The following is a 17,773-nucleotide window of genomic DNA, read 5'->3' on the forward strand; positions in this document are numbered from 1 at the left end:
CCGTAATACCGCCATATAATCTGACGATGGTATGGCGGTATGAAAAACTTCCAACAACTCTACCTGATACAGATATATTTACAGCAGTGGAGTTAAGTAACCTAGCCTCTGCTGCTTGTTGCACCATTTAAGATGGAACAGGAAAGATATCTAGCTAGCTAGTCAAAAGTACACAAATGTGCAACTTCCATTTAAACTGCATACACAGGTACAGACAATCCACAAAAAGTGTTAAAATGCATGATATGTCCCATAAACAACCATACATAAATATACTGTTTGTAAGTCTTAAGTGATTAGTTGCTTTTTAAATGAACTGAATTGCTTCCATTGCTATTATTCCATTCCTATTTCTAAAATCCATTAATCCATCTACTGCTATTATTAGTAATATTTTTATTATTTGTGGATCAGATTAAACACTTCAGATCAGGTTAACAGGTTGTACACAGGTTCTGTGTTTTTTCTTGGGAGCAAAGTCCTCATCCTTGCTGACACTGAAACAAAGACTTCCCTGCTAAATTAGGTTCTGACTAATAACTCATAACAAAGCTCTGGAACTCACAGCCAGACAGTCAAAACTGATTAAAATGATTATGGATCTAAAAAAGGTGTCCGAAACTGATACGATCCAATTGGTATCGGGTCCGATATTACTACAATTAATTATAAAATTATTGTCTTCAGTGGACAATGTTTGATTTCACAGCATGTTGGTGCATTCATAGCAGGTATAATCTGCTATTAAAATCAGGGAATTTATATAAATTCAGTGTATTTTTAGTTCTTCTAATGAAATGTAATGTGTGCTTTATTTAAGTCTCATGGTGTTACCCTTAGCACAACACCGACAGTAACAAAAACAACAATGTTCAATAAATATAATAAATAATCAGTATAAATATAAAAAGAGCTCTTACACTAGAAGTTGTATCGGTAGTTGTGTATCGGATCAGAAGTAAAAACTGTTCATCTGCTCATGGCTAATTTTAACCATGTACAGATGTACAGACAGTTAAAAGCAGCAACATCAACAAAGCTTCACCCATAGACAAGCTTAAATTTACTCACAGTTCTGTCTCTCTGACGAGCAAGGCTGTTCAGAGATTTGCTAAAGACTAAAATACTGAAGACCTCCCGGGCTGAGTTTGCACCCTGGGACACCATCGCTGACAGCAAGGAGAGGCACTGCCGTACAAACCTGCACACACAAGAAACAACAGAAATAAACATTGCTTTACGTAAAAACAAAACACTTACGTCACCTAACCATCTGTGATTAGAGCCCTGTTTTAAAACCATGCAGTGGATCAGAGAAACTTACTGATGATTCACTGAACACAAAGAGGACTGCAGCAGCTTTGCGTGTGTTGAGAGGATCTTCTTCACAACGGTGGTGCCAACCATGCTAAAATGAGAAAGGTCACTTGCCGTCCGCAGCAAAATCAGCTCTAAACTCCGAAATATCAGCATCAACTGGACAAGTGAGTAATGAGAAAAAAAAAACACACACACAGACACATTATATAACACAATTTATTAAACATTTTAGGTCAGACATGCCATTTTGAACTCAAAAGTGAGTGCTGTTATATGCACTGGATAGAAGAAAGTGTAAACCAATGACAAATGCAAATGCAAAGAAAGATCTACACCAAACACACTGAGGGAAAACCAACGCGGTTGGCGGTTAACTGTAAAAGAGACTCACAAATAACTTTATTCAGAGAAAGAGGTAAACTTACCTCAGTCACAGACTGTGATTCTCCTTCCAGTAACTCCACAATCTCACAACACTCTGCTGAGATCTTAATGTAGCCCTCAACCACATCATACAGACCGGCACAGGGCAACTTCTTCCCAGTTCTAACAAAGATCTCCAAACCTGCAATTACAGACACAGCAGATCTCACCCAACTACCTCACACTACTCTTTATACTCAACTTTACACTGTAACTGAGTTTCATTACAGACACAGCAGATCTCACCCAACTACCTCACACTACTCTTTATACTCAACTTTACACTGTAACTGAGTTTCATTACAGACACAGCAGATCTCACCCAACTACCTCACACTACTCTTTATACTCAACTTTACACTGTAACTGAGTTTCATTACAGACACAGCAGATCTCACCCAACTACCTCACACTACTCTTTATACTCAACTTTACACTGTAACTGAGTTTCATTACAGACACAGCAGATCTCACCCAACTACCTCACACTACTCTTTATACTCAACTTTACACTGTAACTGAGTTTCATTACAGACACAGCAGATCTCACCCAACTACCTCACACTACTCTTTATACTCAACTTTACACTGTAACTGAGTTTCATTACAGACACAGCAGATCTCACCCAACTACCTCACACTACTCTTTATACTCAACTTTATACTGTAAAAATCAGTGGGGCAGTAACACAGGGGGGCAGAGGGGCAGCAATACAGAGGGGCTAGTAATACAGAGGGGCAGCAACACAGAGGGGCAGTTATACAACAGTGGGCAGTAATACTGTAGTAACGCTATTACCTCTGAAAGCGCTGCCTGGGTCCTTCAGCATGGATTTAAACAGCGTCCCGTTAAACTCGGTCTCTCCGGTTTTCGGGCTCTTCGCTGAGCGGAGCGCCTCGGCCGGCAGCGCGCTGCGGCGTTTACTGGCCATGTTTACCGATCTACCCTCAGACCGGACCGGAACACGTGCCAACAGAGATCAGCGCGAAGCTTAGAGACCCGAGCTGCGCTACCGCCCCCTGCCGATCATAGCCTGAAACACCACCACACCATAGCCTATACCCAGAGACCTCTCACTCCACAACCTCCACCCCAGCTCATTACACCACCACAGAACCTATACCCAGAGAACCTCTATCTATCTATCTATCTATCTATCTATCTATCTATCTATCTATCTATCTATCTATCTATCTATCTATCTATCTATCTATCTATCTATCTATCTATCTCCATGACTGTAGGCCTCCCTCGCGTGCTCCCTCTAGCGGTAAGCGGAGATGTGGTGCAGTGGCGGAGACTGCAGTTTCAGGACCCTGTGTATTCGCGACCCTGCCACCTAGCGAAATGAAGGACTTACTACTCCTTGAATAATATCACCACTTTAGCGAACTACTTATATATTTAAAGGATTATTTTACCCAAATATTTCCAATTCAGCTAACTCGTTACACTTTTTAATGTTTATTTCACCCAAATATTAGATAGATAGATATGAGGAGGCTGAGTGTGGCGGGTAATCCAGCTCTGCTCGTTAGGGGGCAGTAAGCGGCAGCGGCTCGTTCTGGTCCCGGAGAGGAAGCGGCAGCAGAGGCAGTCATGGCGGCGCGGTGTGCGGGAAGGGCTCTGAGCAGAGCGGCTCGTTCTGTTATTAATGCAGAGTATAATAGAGCCGCGCGCTCACAGACCGTCCAGCGGCTCACCTGCACCGCAGCACCCGGCAGCAGCAGCAGCGGTGAGTACTGAACACCACAGAACTACACCTCCACCTGCCTATACACGCCGGCTCATACACTGACCTCTGAGAGAGTCATGTTACTAGCATGTAGTCTTGTTACTGGAACTCACTTCTGTTACTCTTCATGTTATAAGTAACAGGACTGAAAGAGTGTCAGAGTATGTGTGTGTCGGAGTGTGGCAGTGTTTCTCAGTGCTGCCATCTGTACCAATGGCGCTCTGTTTATAGGGGGACAAGACGAGACACGATACTGGGTTCATGAGAACGAGACAAAATTTAAAAATAAATGCAAAAGAAACGCCAAAAATTAAAGATGGCTTGAAAACTAGAGTTTTATTTGACAAAATCATATAACGCAATCCTAACAGACTGGTTTCTCTCACACATTGATTCTATAAGAAATAGAAATAGAAATAAGAATAAAAATGAAACTTTTCTAGGTCTTATATAGTGCAAACAATAAGTGCAAACCACAACCAGTCATATTAAGACTATGGTTTGTGTTTTTTTTTCTCCTACATCTCTTGTAATTTAAGTATGCATAACCATAACCAGTCATATTAAGACTATGGTTAGACAGAACATTTTTTTAACACAGTAAAGAGCCAAGGGGTTAGTACACCTGCCTATGAAACAGTCACGTGTACAATTTACTTACAGTATTTATATATGGTTTGTGTCTTGTTGGTCACTCTGTTACCGTTTATTGTTTCCACTGGAGCCAAAATGCAGCCAGACATACAACTTAAAAAGGGGGTATGCAGCCTATGCGATGCATAGTGGCGCTGCACTACAAGGGGGCGCCAAATCAAAGCCCTGAATAAATTTTCTCTCAGGAGAAATAGCCAATCAGCTTGCTGGTGTTGCGGAGCGCGGTGGGCTAGTAATGACAGAACGTATCTCATCCGCCCCCCCCCCCCCCCCCCCCCCCCGGGGGCGCTGATACTACGTTTGCATACACCACAAACAGAACATAGTTGCACTCCTGCTGTGTTGCCAGATCCCGCTTAAAAAGTCCACACTGTTTTACACCCCTAGTACCGATGACTCTCTGTTTAGAGGGGGGCGGTGTCCCTGATCTCTACCGATGACGCTCTGTTTAGAGGGGGCCGGTGTCTCTGATCTGTACTGATAGCGCTCAGTTTATCGGGGGCCGGTGTCTCTGATCTGTCCCGATGACGCTCTGTTTAGAGGGGGCCGGTGTCTCTGATCTGTACTGATAGCGCTCAGTTTATCGGGGGCCGGTGTCTCTGATCTGTCCCGATGATGCTCTGTTTAGAGGGGGCCGGTGTCTCTGATCTGTACTGATAGCGCTCAGTTTATCGGGGGCCGGTGTCTCTGATCTGTCCCGATGACGCTCTGTTTAGAGGGGGCCGGTGTCTCTGATCTGTCCCGATGATGCTCTGTTTAGAGGGGGCCGGTGTCTCTGATCTGTACCGATGAGGCTCTGTTTAGAGGGGGCCGGTGTCTCCAATCTGTACCGATGACGCTCTGTTTAGAGGGGGCCGGTGTCTCCGATCTGTACCGATGACGCTCTGTTTAGAGGGGGCCGGTGTCTCCGTTCTGTACTGATGACGCTCTGTTTAGAGGGGGCCGGTGTCTCCGATCTGTACCGATGACGCTCTGTTTAGAGGGGGCCGGTATCTCCGTTCTGTACTGATGATGCTCTGTTTAGAGGGGGCCGGTGTCTCCGATCTGTACTGATGACGCTCTGTTTAGAGGGGGCCGGTGTCTCTCATCTGTACCGATGATGCTCTGTTTAGAGGGGGCCGGTGTCTCTCATCTGTACCGATGACGCTCTGTTTAGAGGGGGCCGGTGTCTCCGATCTGTACCGATGACGCTCTGTTTAGAGGGGGCCGGTGTCTCCAATCTGTACCGATGACGCTCTGTTTAGAGGGGGCCGGTGTCTCCGATCTGTACTGATGATGCTCTGTTTAGAGGGGGCCGGTGTCTCCGATCTGTACCGATGACGCTCTGTTTAGAGGGGGCCGGTGTCTCCGATCTGTACTGATGATGCTCTGTTTAGAGGGGGCCGGTGTCTCCGATCTGTACTGATGACGCTCTGTTTAGAGGGGGCCGGTGTCTCTCATCTGTACTGATGATGCTCTGTTTAGAGGGGGCCGGTGTCTCCGATCTGTACCGATGACGCTCTGTTTAGATGGGGCCGGTGTCTCCGATCTGTACCGATGACGCTCTGTTTAGAGGGGGCCGGTATCTCCGTTCTGTACTGATGATGCTCTGTTTAGAGGGGGCCGGTGTCTCCGATCTGTACCGATGACGCTCTGTTTAGAGGGGGCCGGTGTCTCCGTTCTGTACTGATGACGCTCTGTTTAGAGGGGGCCGGTGTCTCCGATCTGTACCGATGACGCTGTGTTTAGAGGGGGCCGGTGTGTCTCCGCTCTTCAAAGGGTTCTCTGGTACCTGTGCTGATTTGCAAAAATATTGGTTTAAAGTGGCAGCCCATATTATTTAGTTATTAAACTGAACGCTGAAGCATTTTAGAGTGGAGAAGGGATAAAATATTGTGTGTAATGGTACCAGTGTGCTGCAATGACCATCCCTGCAAAGCCTACATTATTCATTTTAAAAACTTGGGTGGCTTTAACCAATAGCCAATTCTTCACCAGAGAGGGACCTACATCTCAAAACCTACAGACATCAGCTTTAAACTCTTAATTTATAATAGATTTTATGCAGTGTGGAACAGGAAGCAGTGGCTTGTTTTTTGCAGTTAAACTGAAAGTATTTTAGAATAACAGGTCATGGGGTTATTGTATGTGATGGATGTGTTACACAAATGTATTAAGTTATGCTTATGCTAAACTGCTGTTACCTAACAATCCCCCCATTCCCCCACAGGGCAGGATGCTGATCGTCTCAAAGCAGTCCAGTTTGCAGATGCTGAAGTTCAGGACATTTTGAACAGAATCACAGGTTTGGACCTAAATAAAGTGTTTCAGCCTGTTAAACAGGAGCTGAAACCACCGAAGTACAGACTCCTAACTGACACTCAATTGGAAGAGGTAAAAATCTTATTCATTCTCTTTTCCCTAAACATAAAATACATTGTACAGCATTATTAATTAATGTTCCATATTCTCTGTGATTAGTTGTATTTTACTGACGTCAGTTAAGTTAGAAATTATTTTCAGTTAGTTTTATTCAGAGGCTAAGAAATGTGTGCAACTCCTTCCTTGTGGTTAATTAGGGTATTGTCTCATTATGTAGGGATGTGCCTGATCGGAGCATCATTAGCAATCGGGCATGATCATGTCATTTTCAAAAAATCAGGATTATAGATATAATACACTACCTTATTATTATTGTCCCCCAACAAAACAGAACTACCAGCATTTAGATTATGATTAATCACAGAATTGTTATTTTTAGTTTGTTTATTTAAGTAAAGATGCATATTTAAATAGAAGTCATTTATATGGCTATTTAGTACTTGTATGTTTTGTGGTAAAAATGGTAAAAAAAAGTTTTGATACTGTTGTTTCAATAATAATAAACAACTTGGAGTATTGGACTCTGTGTCAGCAGATACTCAAAATGACTTTGAGGCAAATTGGTGATTGAGACATCCCTGTTATTAAGACATTGAAACAGAAACCAATTTTAAAAAGCCATGAAGTATTAAAACAGATACTTGGAGATTTATGTAATATAATATGATCAAATCTAAAATGGCTATAGATCATTTTTACAATGTTATTGTCATGGTAAACGCTTGAATTTTAAAGAATCTAAATTTTGGTGTTTTTGTTTGTTTGTTATTGATACAGTGGCATGCAAAAGTATTGAACTTTTTGATCAAATGATCATCTGAAAAGTGTGACATGCTAAATTATTCAGCCCCCCTGTATTATTGCTTAGTAGAGACATCTACTAAGTAGATACATCCACAAGTGCAGCACCACAATGAAAAAACACAATCTTTTAAGCAAACAAATCCTCTTAAATCTGAACGGAGGGCACAGAAAATAAAGGATCTAACAGCGCAGTTCGATCAGTCCATCAGAATACTCACACATTCCTTCACTGCCCAACAGCTAGGGTTTTTTATTTCCCTTAAATTTGCTTGGATTTTGGGTCAACATAAAAACTTTGCACAAGGAGAAGAAGGTTAATTTACAGGCATAAGCTCTGATTGCTGGATCCTCATTTTGCGTCCATTCTTCTGAGCAAAAGCACACCTCAGGCAACTCTGTTTTTGACGTGTTTGCAGAAATGGCTTCTTTCGCATCACTCTCCCATACAGCTTCTCCTTGTGCAAAATGCGCTGTATTGTTGACCGATGCACAGTGACACCACCTGCAGTAAGATGATGCTGCAGCTCTTTGGAGGTGGTCTGTGGATTGTCCTTGACTGTTCTCACCATTCTTCTTCTCTGCCTTTCTGATATTTTTCTTGGCCTGCCACTTCTGGGCTTAACAATAACTGTCCCTGTGCTCTTCCATTTCCTTACTATGTTCCTCACAGTGGAAACTGACAGGTTAAATCTCTTTTTGTATTCTTCCCCTGAACAACTATGTTGAACAATCTTTGTTTTTAGATCATCTGAGAGTTGTTTTGATGAGCCCATGATGCCACTCTTCAGAGGAGATTCAAATAGGAGAACAACTTGCAATTGGCCACCTTAAATACCTTTTCTCATGATTGGATACACCTGGCTATGAAGTTCAAAGCTCAATGAGGTTACCAAACCAATTTTGTGCTTCAGTAAGTCAGTAAAAAGTAGTTAGGAGTATTCAAATCAATAAAATGATAAGGGTGCCAATACTTTTGCACCGGTCAAATTTTGGTGTAATGCATATTGCACATTTTCTGTTAGTACAATAAACCTCATTTCAATCCTGAAATATTACTGTGTCCATCAGTTATTAGATATATCAAACTGAAATGGCTGTTGCAAACACCCAAATATTTACAACTAAAAATGATTAAGATTAATATATCTATAGGGGAAATAGGGGTGCCCAAACTTTTTCATATGACTGTATTTTCATAAAGACCAGATTTGTGGAGCACGAATTATAGTTGTCCTGTGGACAAATTCTTCCTGAGATGTGGTTCTCTGCACCTCTTGGCTGCTTCTATAATCAGTGCTCTCCTTGCTTGATCTGTCAGTTTGGGTGAACGGCCATGTCTTGGTAGGTTTCATGTGTAGAATACTTTTTCTATTTTTGGATGATTAATTGAACAGTGCTGCTTGGGTTCCTTAAAGCTTGGGATATGTTTTTATAATCTAACCCTGGTTTAAACTTCTCCACAACTTTATTTCTGACCTGTCTGGTGAGTTCCTTGGTCTTCATGATGCTGTTTTCTCACTAGTGTTCTCTAACAAACCACTGAGGTTGATACAGAGCAGCTGTATTTATACTGAGACTAAATTACACACAGCTGGACTCTATTACCTAATTAAGTGACTTTTAAAGGCAATTGGATTTAGAGCTTTCAGAGTAAAGGGGGCTGAATACTTTTGCGAGCCGTTGCATGTTTGCAGGATCTTAATGTCAAGATATTATTAACAAGGTGGAATATATTTGTTTGTTTTTGTCATTGTCTTTGTGTGAGTAGGCAGCACATAAGGCTGGGACACAGGCCAAGAAGTTGCTAAAGATGCCCCCAGTATTACCTGAGAGGAAGCCAATTGAGGAAGTTTTGTGTGAGGATAAGATGCTTGAGGGAATGGACAAGGCCAAATATGTCTTCACAGACATAACTTACAACATCCCACACAGAGTAAGAAAGCCTGTTAATGACATACATAGTCAAACAGGAAGAGGTCCAGGTTTACTTAAAGATTTACTGAAGATTTAAACTCAAGGTTATTTCCACTCCCAAAATGCTCTAGAAGGAACATAGAGGATCAAATATGTTTTACTAACATCCAGAGTTTGGACGGTAACAGTATTGTAATCAGAATGAAGAAAAAACATTTTTTAAAAACTGAATTAGGAAACAATATCATTCTCCAGTGTAAAATGGACCTTTCAATAGTAAATACTCTCTCAATAAAAAAGGTTCCACTATAAAATATCCAATAAAATAATTTCACTTTGTAGTAAAGTATTTACTGTTTACTTCAAAAAAATCAGCAATTGTTACAGCAGTGATGGTCTACCTAACAGCAGACAGAAGTCTGATGTGGAGATGAGGTGGTTTGGTATGTGATGAAGACACAGAACATTATATAAAGGTTATAAAGACATTTGTACAGTGAAGTGAAAGCCTTTTAACTAAAATGTCAATGACTTCATTTGTTTTCTTCCTTTTCACTTTATCAAATTTTATGAATTTCCTGGAAAAATTCACTGTTTTCATATATATACACAATGCATCCGGAAAGTATTCACAGCGCCTCACCTTTTCCACATTTTGTTACGTTACAGCCTTATTCCAAATTGTATTAAAATAATCTCTTTCCTCAAAAATCTACACAAAATACCCCATTATGACCATGTGAAAAAAGAAGAAAAAAATTCCACATGGGCTGCCTTGTGCCTTTTACTAAGGAGTGGTTTCGCGTGGCCACCCTGCCATACAGAACTTTCAAGAACACACACACACACACACACACACACACACACACAGATAAATGGTAATCTTCACAGGTTTATTTTTAAAATAGTGTATTAATTAATAATAACTAAGTTTATTGGTTAATAAAAACAAAGCCCTATATTGCATTGCAGGTTACTGTTATTGATTATTTGTTTGTTGCAGATGATCTGACTGCAGTGAAAAGTGACTGGTTGTTTCTTTTCATGGTTCTCTGCAGGAGAGGTTTATTGTTGTAAGGGAGCCGAGTGGAACATTAAGGAAAGCGTCGTGGGAAGAGAGAGACAGACTCCTTCAGGTTTACTTCCCCAAAAATGAACGCAAGCTCACGCCGCCACCTATGTTTAAGGAAGAAAACCTCAAAGTATGTTTGATAGGTTACAACTGCAATCAGAACTTCTAAGGTCAGAAACATATAAACACTGTGTCCCTCTCTCCTTATACAGGTCATGTTTGGACAGAACAGACATCATGCAGTTCTGAATTACTGCCTAGTCCAGTTTGAACCAGACTCTGCAGAATTTAAGAGGGTGTGTTTTTTGTGTTTGTGGTTTTGTTTGTGTGTGTGTGGTTCACCTCTGTCCTGCAACAGGCAGGCATACACCTGTTAGTAAGTTGTTAATGTGTCTGTGTGTTCTGTTTACAGGTGCATGCATTGACCTATGAGGACATTGAAAAGAATGGAAAATATAACTTGCTGTGGTCTACACGCTTATTTGGTGGACTTGTCTGGCACTTGATCAGTAGCCAAAGAATAGATGGCCTGCTGTCAGATATGCTGCAGAGAGATCGGTGAGTGTGTGTGTCTCTGTGTGTGTCTCTGTGCGCGCGTGTCTCTGTGTGTGCGCGCGCGTGTCTCTGTGTGTGCGCGCGCGTGTCTCTGTGTGTGCGCGCGCATGTCTCTGTGCGCGCGTGTCTCTGTGCGCGCGTGTCTCTGTGCGCGCGTGTCTCTGTGCGTGTGTTTCTCTGTGTCTCTGTGCGTGTGTGTCTCTGTGTCTGTGCGTCTGTGTCTCTGTGCGTCTGTGTCTCTGTGCGCGTGTCTCTGTGTCTCTGTGCGTGTGTTTCTCTGTGCGTGTGTTTCTCTGTGCGTGTGTGTCTCTGTGTCTCTGTGCGTGTGTTTCTCTGTGCGTGTGTGTCTCTGTGCATCTGTGTCTCTGTGCGCGTGTGTCTCTGTGCGTCTGTGTCTCTGTGCGTGTGTTTCTCTGTGTCTCTGTGCGTGTGTTTCTCTGTGTCTCTGTGCGTGTGTGTCTCTGTGTCTGTGCGTGTGTTTCTCTGTGCGTGTGTTTCTCTGTGCGTGTGTGTCTCTGTGCGTGTGTGTCTCTGTGCGTGTGTGTCTCTGTGCGTGTGTGTCTCTGTGTCTCTGTGCGTGTGTGTCTGTGCGTCTGTGTCTCTGTGCGTCTGTGTCTCTGTGCGTCTGTGTCTCTGTGCGCGTGTGTCTCTGTGCGCGTGCTCCTCTGTGTCTCTGTGCGCGTGTGTCTCTGTGCGCGTGTGTCTCTGTGCGTCTGTGTCTCTGCGTGTGTGTTTCTGTGCGCGTGCGCCTCTGTGTCTCTGTGCGCGTGCGCCTCTGTGTCTCTGTGCGTGTGTCTCTGTGCGTGTGTCTCTGTGCGTGCGTCTCTGTGCGTGCGTCTCTGTGCGTGTGTGTCTCTGTGCGTGTGTGTCTCTGTGCGTGTGTGTCTCTGTCCGCGTGCGCCTCTGTGCGCGTGCTCCTCTGTGTCTCTGTGCATGTGTGTGTCTGTGTGTGTGTCTGTGCGCGTGTGTCTCTGTGCGGGTGCGTCTCTGCGCGCGCGTGTCTCTGCGTCTCTGTGTCTCTGCGCGTGTCTCTGCGTCTCTGTGTCTCTGTGCGTGTGTGTCTCTGTGCGTCTGTGTCTCTGTGCGTCTGTGTCTCTGTGCGTCTGTGTCTCTGTGCGTCTGTGTCTCTGTGTCTCTGTGCGCGTGTGTCTCTGTGCGCGTGTGTCTGTGCGCGTGTGTCTGTGCGCGTGTGTCTGTGCGCGTGTGTCTGTGCGCGTGTGTCTCTGTGCATCTGTGTCTCTGTGCGTGTGTGTCTCTGTGCGCGTGCTCCTCTGTGTCTCTGTGCATGTGTGTGTCTGTGTGTGTGTCTCTGTGCGCGTGTGTCTCTGTGCGGGTGCGCCTCTGCGCGTGTCTCTGCGCATGCGTGTCTCTGCGTCTCTGCGCGCGCGTTTCTCTGTGTCTCTGTGTCTCTGTGCGTGTGTGTCTCTGTGCGTCTGTGTCTCTGTGCGTCTGTGTCTCTGTGCGTCTGTGTCTCTGTGCGTCTGTGTCTCTGTGCGTCTGTGTCTCTGTGTGCGTGCGCCTCTGTGTCTCTGTTAGAGGTGTGCCAAAAAATCGATTCACATAAGAATCTTGATTCTCATTTACTACGATTCAGAATCGATTTAAAATGTCCCAAAATCGATTCTGAGGGGCGGGTTTTAGACTGATTTTGGGCTGGGTATTTTTGTTGGACCTGGCAACCCTGGGGATAGCGCTTGTCCTTTCAAACGGAGATCTTCCAGACACACACAGAGCGTAGGTGTTTGAGAATCACCGGTAAGATGGCAGAACAAGCACTATATTACATTAGATTAACGTGTAGTTTCAATGTTTTATGGCAGAATGCTTCATAACAAGCATAAAAAAGATCGCTAGTAGTTAGTTTCAGTAACTGTTAGCTAGCTAACTAGCTAACTTTCCAGTTCCACCTTAAATAACGCTACAGGTGGCAGCGGGCTGCAGCATTTAAGGCGGAACGGAAAAATACAATAAGCTAATCAGAGCTAATTTCAGCTCCTCATCACAGAGGAATTAAGGAATGGACCATATGAATTAATTTCTCCACCTCCTGCCCCCTTTCTGAAGAAATACAACGACCTTAAATTAACTAGTTAATCAGCAGCTGCTCCTGAACTTTAGCGCTCCACTGCTATCATCACATCAGCCCAGCAGCGTCACCTACACACCACCGCTAGTAGCCTGGTAATAAAGCAGTGTTATTTATTATTTATTTATTGTTCATTAACGTCATTGTGATATCCCAGTGATTCCTCTGTCACTGAGGACCCACATTCCTGCACATTTTATTGTTTTTGTAACACATTACTTGCTCCAGGACCAGTGTATATTATGGAGGGTTTTTTTTTCAATAAGATTCATAAGCCAGAAGCAGAAATTTTTATAATTCAAATCGTTTTGAATCAAAAATCGATTTTGAATCGAATCGTGGCCCCCAAAATCGGAATCGAATCGAATCGTGAGATAGTAAACGATTCCCACCCCTAGTCTCTGTGCGTGTGTGTCTCTGTGCGCGGGTGTTTCTGTGCGTCTGTGTCTCTGTGCGTGTGTGTCTCTGTGCGCGTGTGTCTCTGTGCGCGTGTGTCTCTGTGCGCGTGTGTCTCTGTGCGTCTGTGTCTCTGTGCGCGTGCGCCTCTGTGTCTCTGTGCGTGTGTGTCTCTGTGCGTGTGTGTCTCTGTGCGCGGGTGTTTCTGTGTCTCTGTGCGTCTGTGTCTCTGTGCGTCTGTGTCTCTGTGCGTCTGTGTCTCTGTGCGCGTGTGTCTCTGTGCGCGTGTGTCTCTGTGCGCGTGTGTCTCTGTGCGCGTGTGTCTCTGTGTCTCTGTGCATGTGTGTCTCTGTGCGCATGTGTCTCTGTCTCTGTGCGTGTGCGCCTGTGTGTCTCTGTGCGTGTGTGTCTCTGTGTGTGGTTATGGTCAACATTTATTTATTTAAATGCTGTGATATGTTTTGATAAATGGAGAAATAAAATCATAAATCTGAATTTTAAGAAGCTTTTTTGTGCTGTTAAGTTTTTATTATGAAGTTGTAACGATATGCTAATTTGATGATTGGTTGGATGTGACAGTCCTTGGTTTGGATGAATAATAGCTGCTATTGTTTTATGTGTGTTTTATTACAGGACCACACACTTCCTAGTTAGTGATATTCAGCTCTACTGTGGGTTTATTGGTTGTGATTTATGGTTGCAGGGTACATGATGCAGAGAGTTTGGTGCATCTGTTTAATCTGGCCCATCCTCAGAGTGACTCTGCCCTGCAAGCTCAGCAACAACAAGCCAGTGGCCTGGAGCTTCTAAAGGTAATAATCCTCACATACCAGCAACCTCCACTGGTGCTGTGAGTTAGAGCTGTATATACATGTAGCTAAATTCCATTTCATCTGACTTTGTAGTCCATGTGACAAAGCAGAAGCACTTAAAGAGAAGTCGGGTATAAAATTTGACAATTGGTGGAGTAAAACATGATGAAATAGTATTAACCTTTGCTGAACAGCCCAACTATTCCGAGCACTCTGTACAACGGCCGCTTGGGGGCATATTCTACATGGTTGGATGTCTTTGATAATTAGTAACAGCATCCTGAATCTTTACTACATCTCTGCTGTTTGTAACAAACCAAACCCTGTGAAAATTGGGTAAAAATTGGTAGAGTTGTGATTAATATAGGTGTATTAAACACCTTCCTCAGTGTAAATGAATGCACTGGGCACCAGGAGGCAGGCTATGTGGTGTCTGTGTATATTTGCTGTCATTATCAGTACCGTGATGTACCGTTACAACGTAAAACAACGTTTTTTTTAATAAGCAGTCCTAAATGCCTCGTTTTAAATGTCAGGGCTCTCCAGATTCTACCACTAAGGTGTGGAGCTACTTTAAGCTGGATAACAGTGTAATAAATGATTTATCAGGGGCAAAAAATGCCCTGAAGCATTCGTTGTTAAGAGAGCTGGGCAAAAAGCACAAAATTGACTGGATCTCGAAAAGCAGCGGGAGAGCGGAGGTGGGCTATTCAACAAAGGTTTGTACTCTTTATAATATTTTACTTCACCCCATGTCAATTTTACACCGGAGCACATATTTACAGAGGACGTGAAAAGGGCCCTGAAAGATAGCAGAAATGCCTACATGCATGCAGAATTTGTACTATTTTTTGAATAATCCAAACCCCACTGACTCTTGTTCATAATGTGCTCTTTAGGTCTCAGTTAAATACAAATTACAAGTTAAAATGATACAATAATCACTAATATATTCATCATAATTCGCATCCTCAAAACACTCAATTTAACAAGATAAAAAATACTTTTTGCTTCAAGAGTAAATTTATCATGCTACTGAAACGTTACTTTAACGTTAACTCAGAGACACCAGGCTGGCTAAGCTAACATTGTTTATTAGGCTGCATCTAATTAACACTCCTGTTACTCATGTCCTTCTTGTTCTGTAACTGAGTATACAGGTGCTGGTCAACGAATTAGAATAATTTGAAATAGTGCAATCATGAAATTCTTTGAATGCATTTTTTGTGCAGAAAGCAAATCAGGTGTTCACCGCACCTGTCCTACTCGTTAGACTAATCACAGAACTCGTTACCTGGAAAAATATTTGCTCAGCTGAGCTTTCCAAAAGGCCCATTTAGGCCATTTAACTGTGACACTGTTGTTTTATTGAATTAGAATAATGGAGAAACCGTTTCATTGAATTAGAATAATTTTTATTATAATTACAATCATCACTTTCTCAGTATTTTGTGGCTGCCCCCTTGGCTTGTATGACTGCCTGAAGTCTCCGCGGCATCGATTTGACCAGCTTGTTGCAAGTTTCCGCACTCACAGCTTCCCAGGCAGTGGCGATGTTCTGCTTCAGTTGGTCCAGCGTAGTAGGCTTTCTGTCGCGAATTTTCCGCTTGACGATGGCCCAAAGGTTTTCAATGACATTGAGGTCAGGCGAGTTGGCCGGCCATGCCAAAACTTCAAGCTGTTTTTTAGTGAACCAATCTTTGGTCGACTTTGCCGCATGAGCCGGTGCAAGATCCTGTTGAAATATGAAGTCTTCTTCACCGAACTGTTCCTCAACAGTCGGAATCAGGAACGTTTCCAGAACATCTTGATATACGGCAGCATTGACAGTCTTCTTGAGGAAGCAGAGTTTCCCTACACCTCGAGCGGACATGCATCCCCAGACCATAACGCTCTGGGGAAACTTGACGGATCTTTTCACGCACTCGTGGTTGTAGGTTTCGCCACCACGACACCAGACACGAGGACCTTGGTCACCGAAGGAGATGCAGAAGCGTGATTCGTCACTGAAGACCACTTTCTGCCAGTCTTCAGCAGTCCACTCGCCGTGTTCTTTGGCCCACTTCAGCCGTTTCTCCATTTGTTTCTTGTTCAGCATCGGTTTTACTGCTGGAACGCGAGATTTGAAGCCGAGTTCGCGCAGACGACGGTAAGTGGTTGATCTGGAGACGTCATCGCCGGTCTGCTTGTTCCACAAGTCGGTGAGCTCGGAAGTGGACTTGAACCGGTTGCTGCCTGCGATCTTTCTCAGCTGCTTGTTGTCGCGAGCAGAAGTTTTTCGGACGCCGGAACAGTTGGTGCGCTTGCTGCAGTTTTTCTTGAGAGCTTTGCAGACGGAAGACTGGCTGATGCCGAGCTGCTCAGCAATTTTAGTTTGGGTCAAGCCTTGTTGGCGAAGGGCTTGAATTTGAGCCACTATTCCGGTTGAGAGGTCGCGCTGCTTACCCATGATTGATTTTACAACTTAGAAATTCTACTCAACCCTGACTTTATACTGCACAGTGAACACTCTTCACAGAAAACAAAAATTTGAGCATTTATTCTAATTCAATGAAACGGTTTCTCCATTATTCTAATTCAATAAAACAACAGTGTCACAGTTAAATGGCCTAAATGGTCCTTTTGGAAAGCTCAGCTGAGCAAATATTTTTCCAGGTAACGAGTTCTGTGATTAGTCTAACGAGTAGGACAGGTGCGGTGAACACCTGATTTGCTTTCTGCACAAAAAATGCATTCAAAGAATTTCATGATTGCACTATTTCAAATTATTCTAATTCGTTGACCAGCACCTGTAGATGCAAAAAAAAAACATTTTCTTTTAAAGTAAGGTGAGCACTAAGTTAAGTAAAGCTAAGCTAAGTAAATGAAACTAATTCTTAAAAAAAAACATTTTCTTTTAAAGTAAGGTGAGCACTAAGTTAAGTAAAGCTAAGCTAAGTAAATGAAACTAATTCTTAAAAAAAACATTTTCTTTTAAAGTAAGGTGAGCACTAAGTTAAGTAAAGCTAAGCTAAGTAAATGAAACTAATTCTTAAAAAAAACATTTTCTTTTAAAGTAAGGTGAGCACTAAGTTAAGTAAAGCTAAGCTAAGTAAATGAAACTAATTCTTAAAAAAAACATTTTCTTTTAAAGTAAGGTGAGCACTGAAAGTGAAACACGGTGAAAGTGACATGTTTTTGGTAATGGTGTGGGGTGAAATTAGGGTCACATAACTGATTTAATCAACCAATTAAAGTATATTCTGAGTTTTTATGTTGTTGTTCTTGTAGATCTACGCTGATTGCGAGTGTCAGAGACCTGGATTCATCAAGCTTGCATTACAGGTTTATGAACAGACAAAGACGCAGAGTTCTGCCTGAATACAAACTGACTCACATCCAGATCTCCGGGGTGTTTTCTTACTGTGTTTAGTGTGAAGTAAGAACAGCCCTCTCATTATTACATGACTTAGATGCTTAAAAGTCAGCTGATGAATAATTTGCATGACTGTATTGCTGTAAATGAATAAACACTATATGTTTCCAGCCATATAACGGTAGCTGTTTTTTCTGTTCTTCTGAATTGTTTGCAGATTTTTTTTTGAATAATGTGTTGAGTAATTTTATGTCAGTCTCTCTCTTTAATTAATCATAAATTATA

The 17,773-nt window shown here is 42.9% G+C and overlaps 2 protein-coding genes across 2 annotated transcripts in view; one reads left to right on the forward strand and one right to left on the reverse strand.

The window, feature by feature from the left end:
• The window catches only part of urb1 (URB1 ribosome biogenesis homolog), a 40,494-nt gene extending 37,754 nt beyond the window's left edge, over positions 1–2,740 (reverse strand). Inside the window, exons 1-4 of the mRNA XM_022664017.2 lie at positions 2,543–2,740; positions 1,746–1,885; positions 1,325–1,476; positions 1,072–1,201 (exon numbers count right to left, since the gene is read on the reverse strand). Coding sequence (XP_022519738.2) covers positions 1,072–1,201; positions 1,325–1,476; positions 1,746–1,885; positions 2,543–2,675 — 555 coding nt within the window. The 5' untranslated portion in view covers positions 2,676–2,740. The remainder of the gene's footprint in view (positions 1–1,071; positions 1,202–1,324; positions 1,477–1,745; positions 1,886–2,542) is intronic.
• A 569-nt stretch (positions 2,741–3,309) lies between these two features.
• mrps22 (mitochondrial ribosomal protein S22) lies at positions 3,310–17,667 on the forward strand. The gene is made up of 8 exons (XM_007240880.4): positions 3,310–3,479; positions 6,343–6,506; positions 9,067–9,231; positions 10,271–10,414; positions 10,497–10,580; positions 10,697–10,842; positions 14,025–14,133; positions 17,404–17,667. The coding sequence occupies exons 1-8, from the start codon at positions 3,344–3,346 to the stop codon at positions 17,491–17,493; spliced, it is 1,038 nt and encodes a 345-aa protein (XP_007240942.1). The 5' UTR covers positions 3,310–3,343; the 3' UTR covers positions 17,494–17,667.
• Positions 17,668–17,773: the final 106 nt, after the last annotated feature.

This window comes from Astyanax mexicanus, chromosome 4 (genome assembly GCF_023375975.1).
Source record: "Astyanax mexicanus isolate ESR-SI-001 chromosome 4, AstMex3_surface, whole genome shotgun sequence".
NCBI classification, from domain to species: Eukaryota; Metazoa; Chordata; class Actinopteri; order Characiformes; family Acestrorhamphidae; genus Astyanax; species Astyanax mexicanus.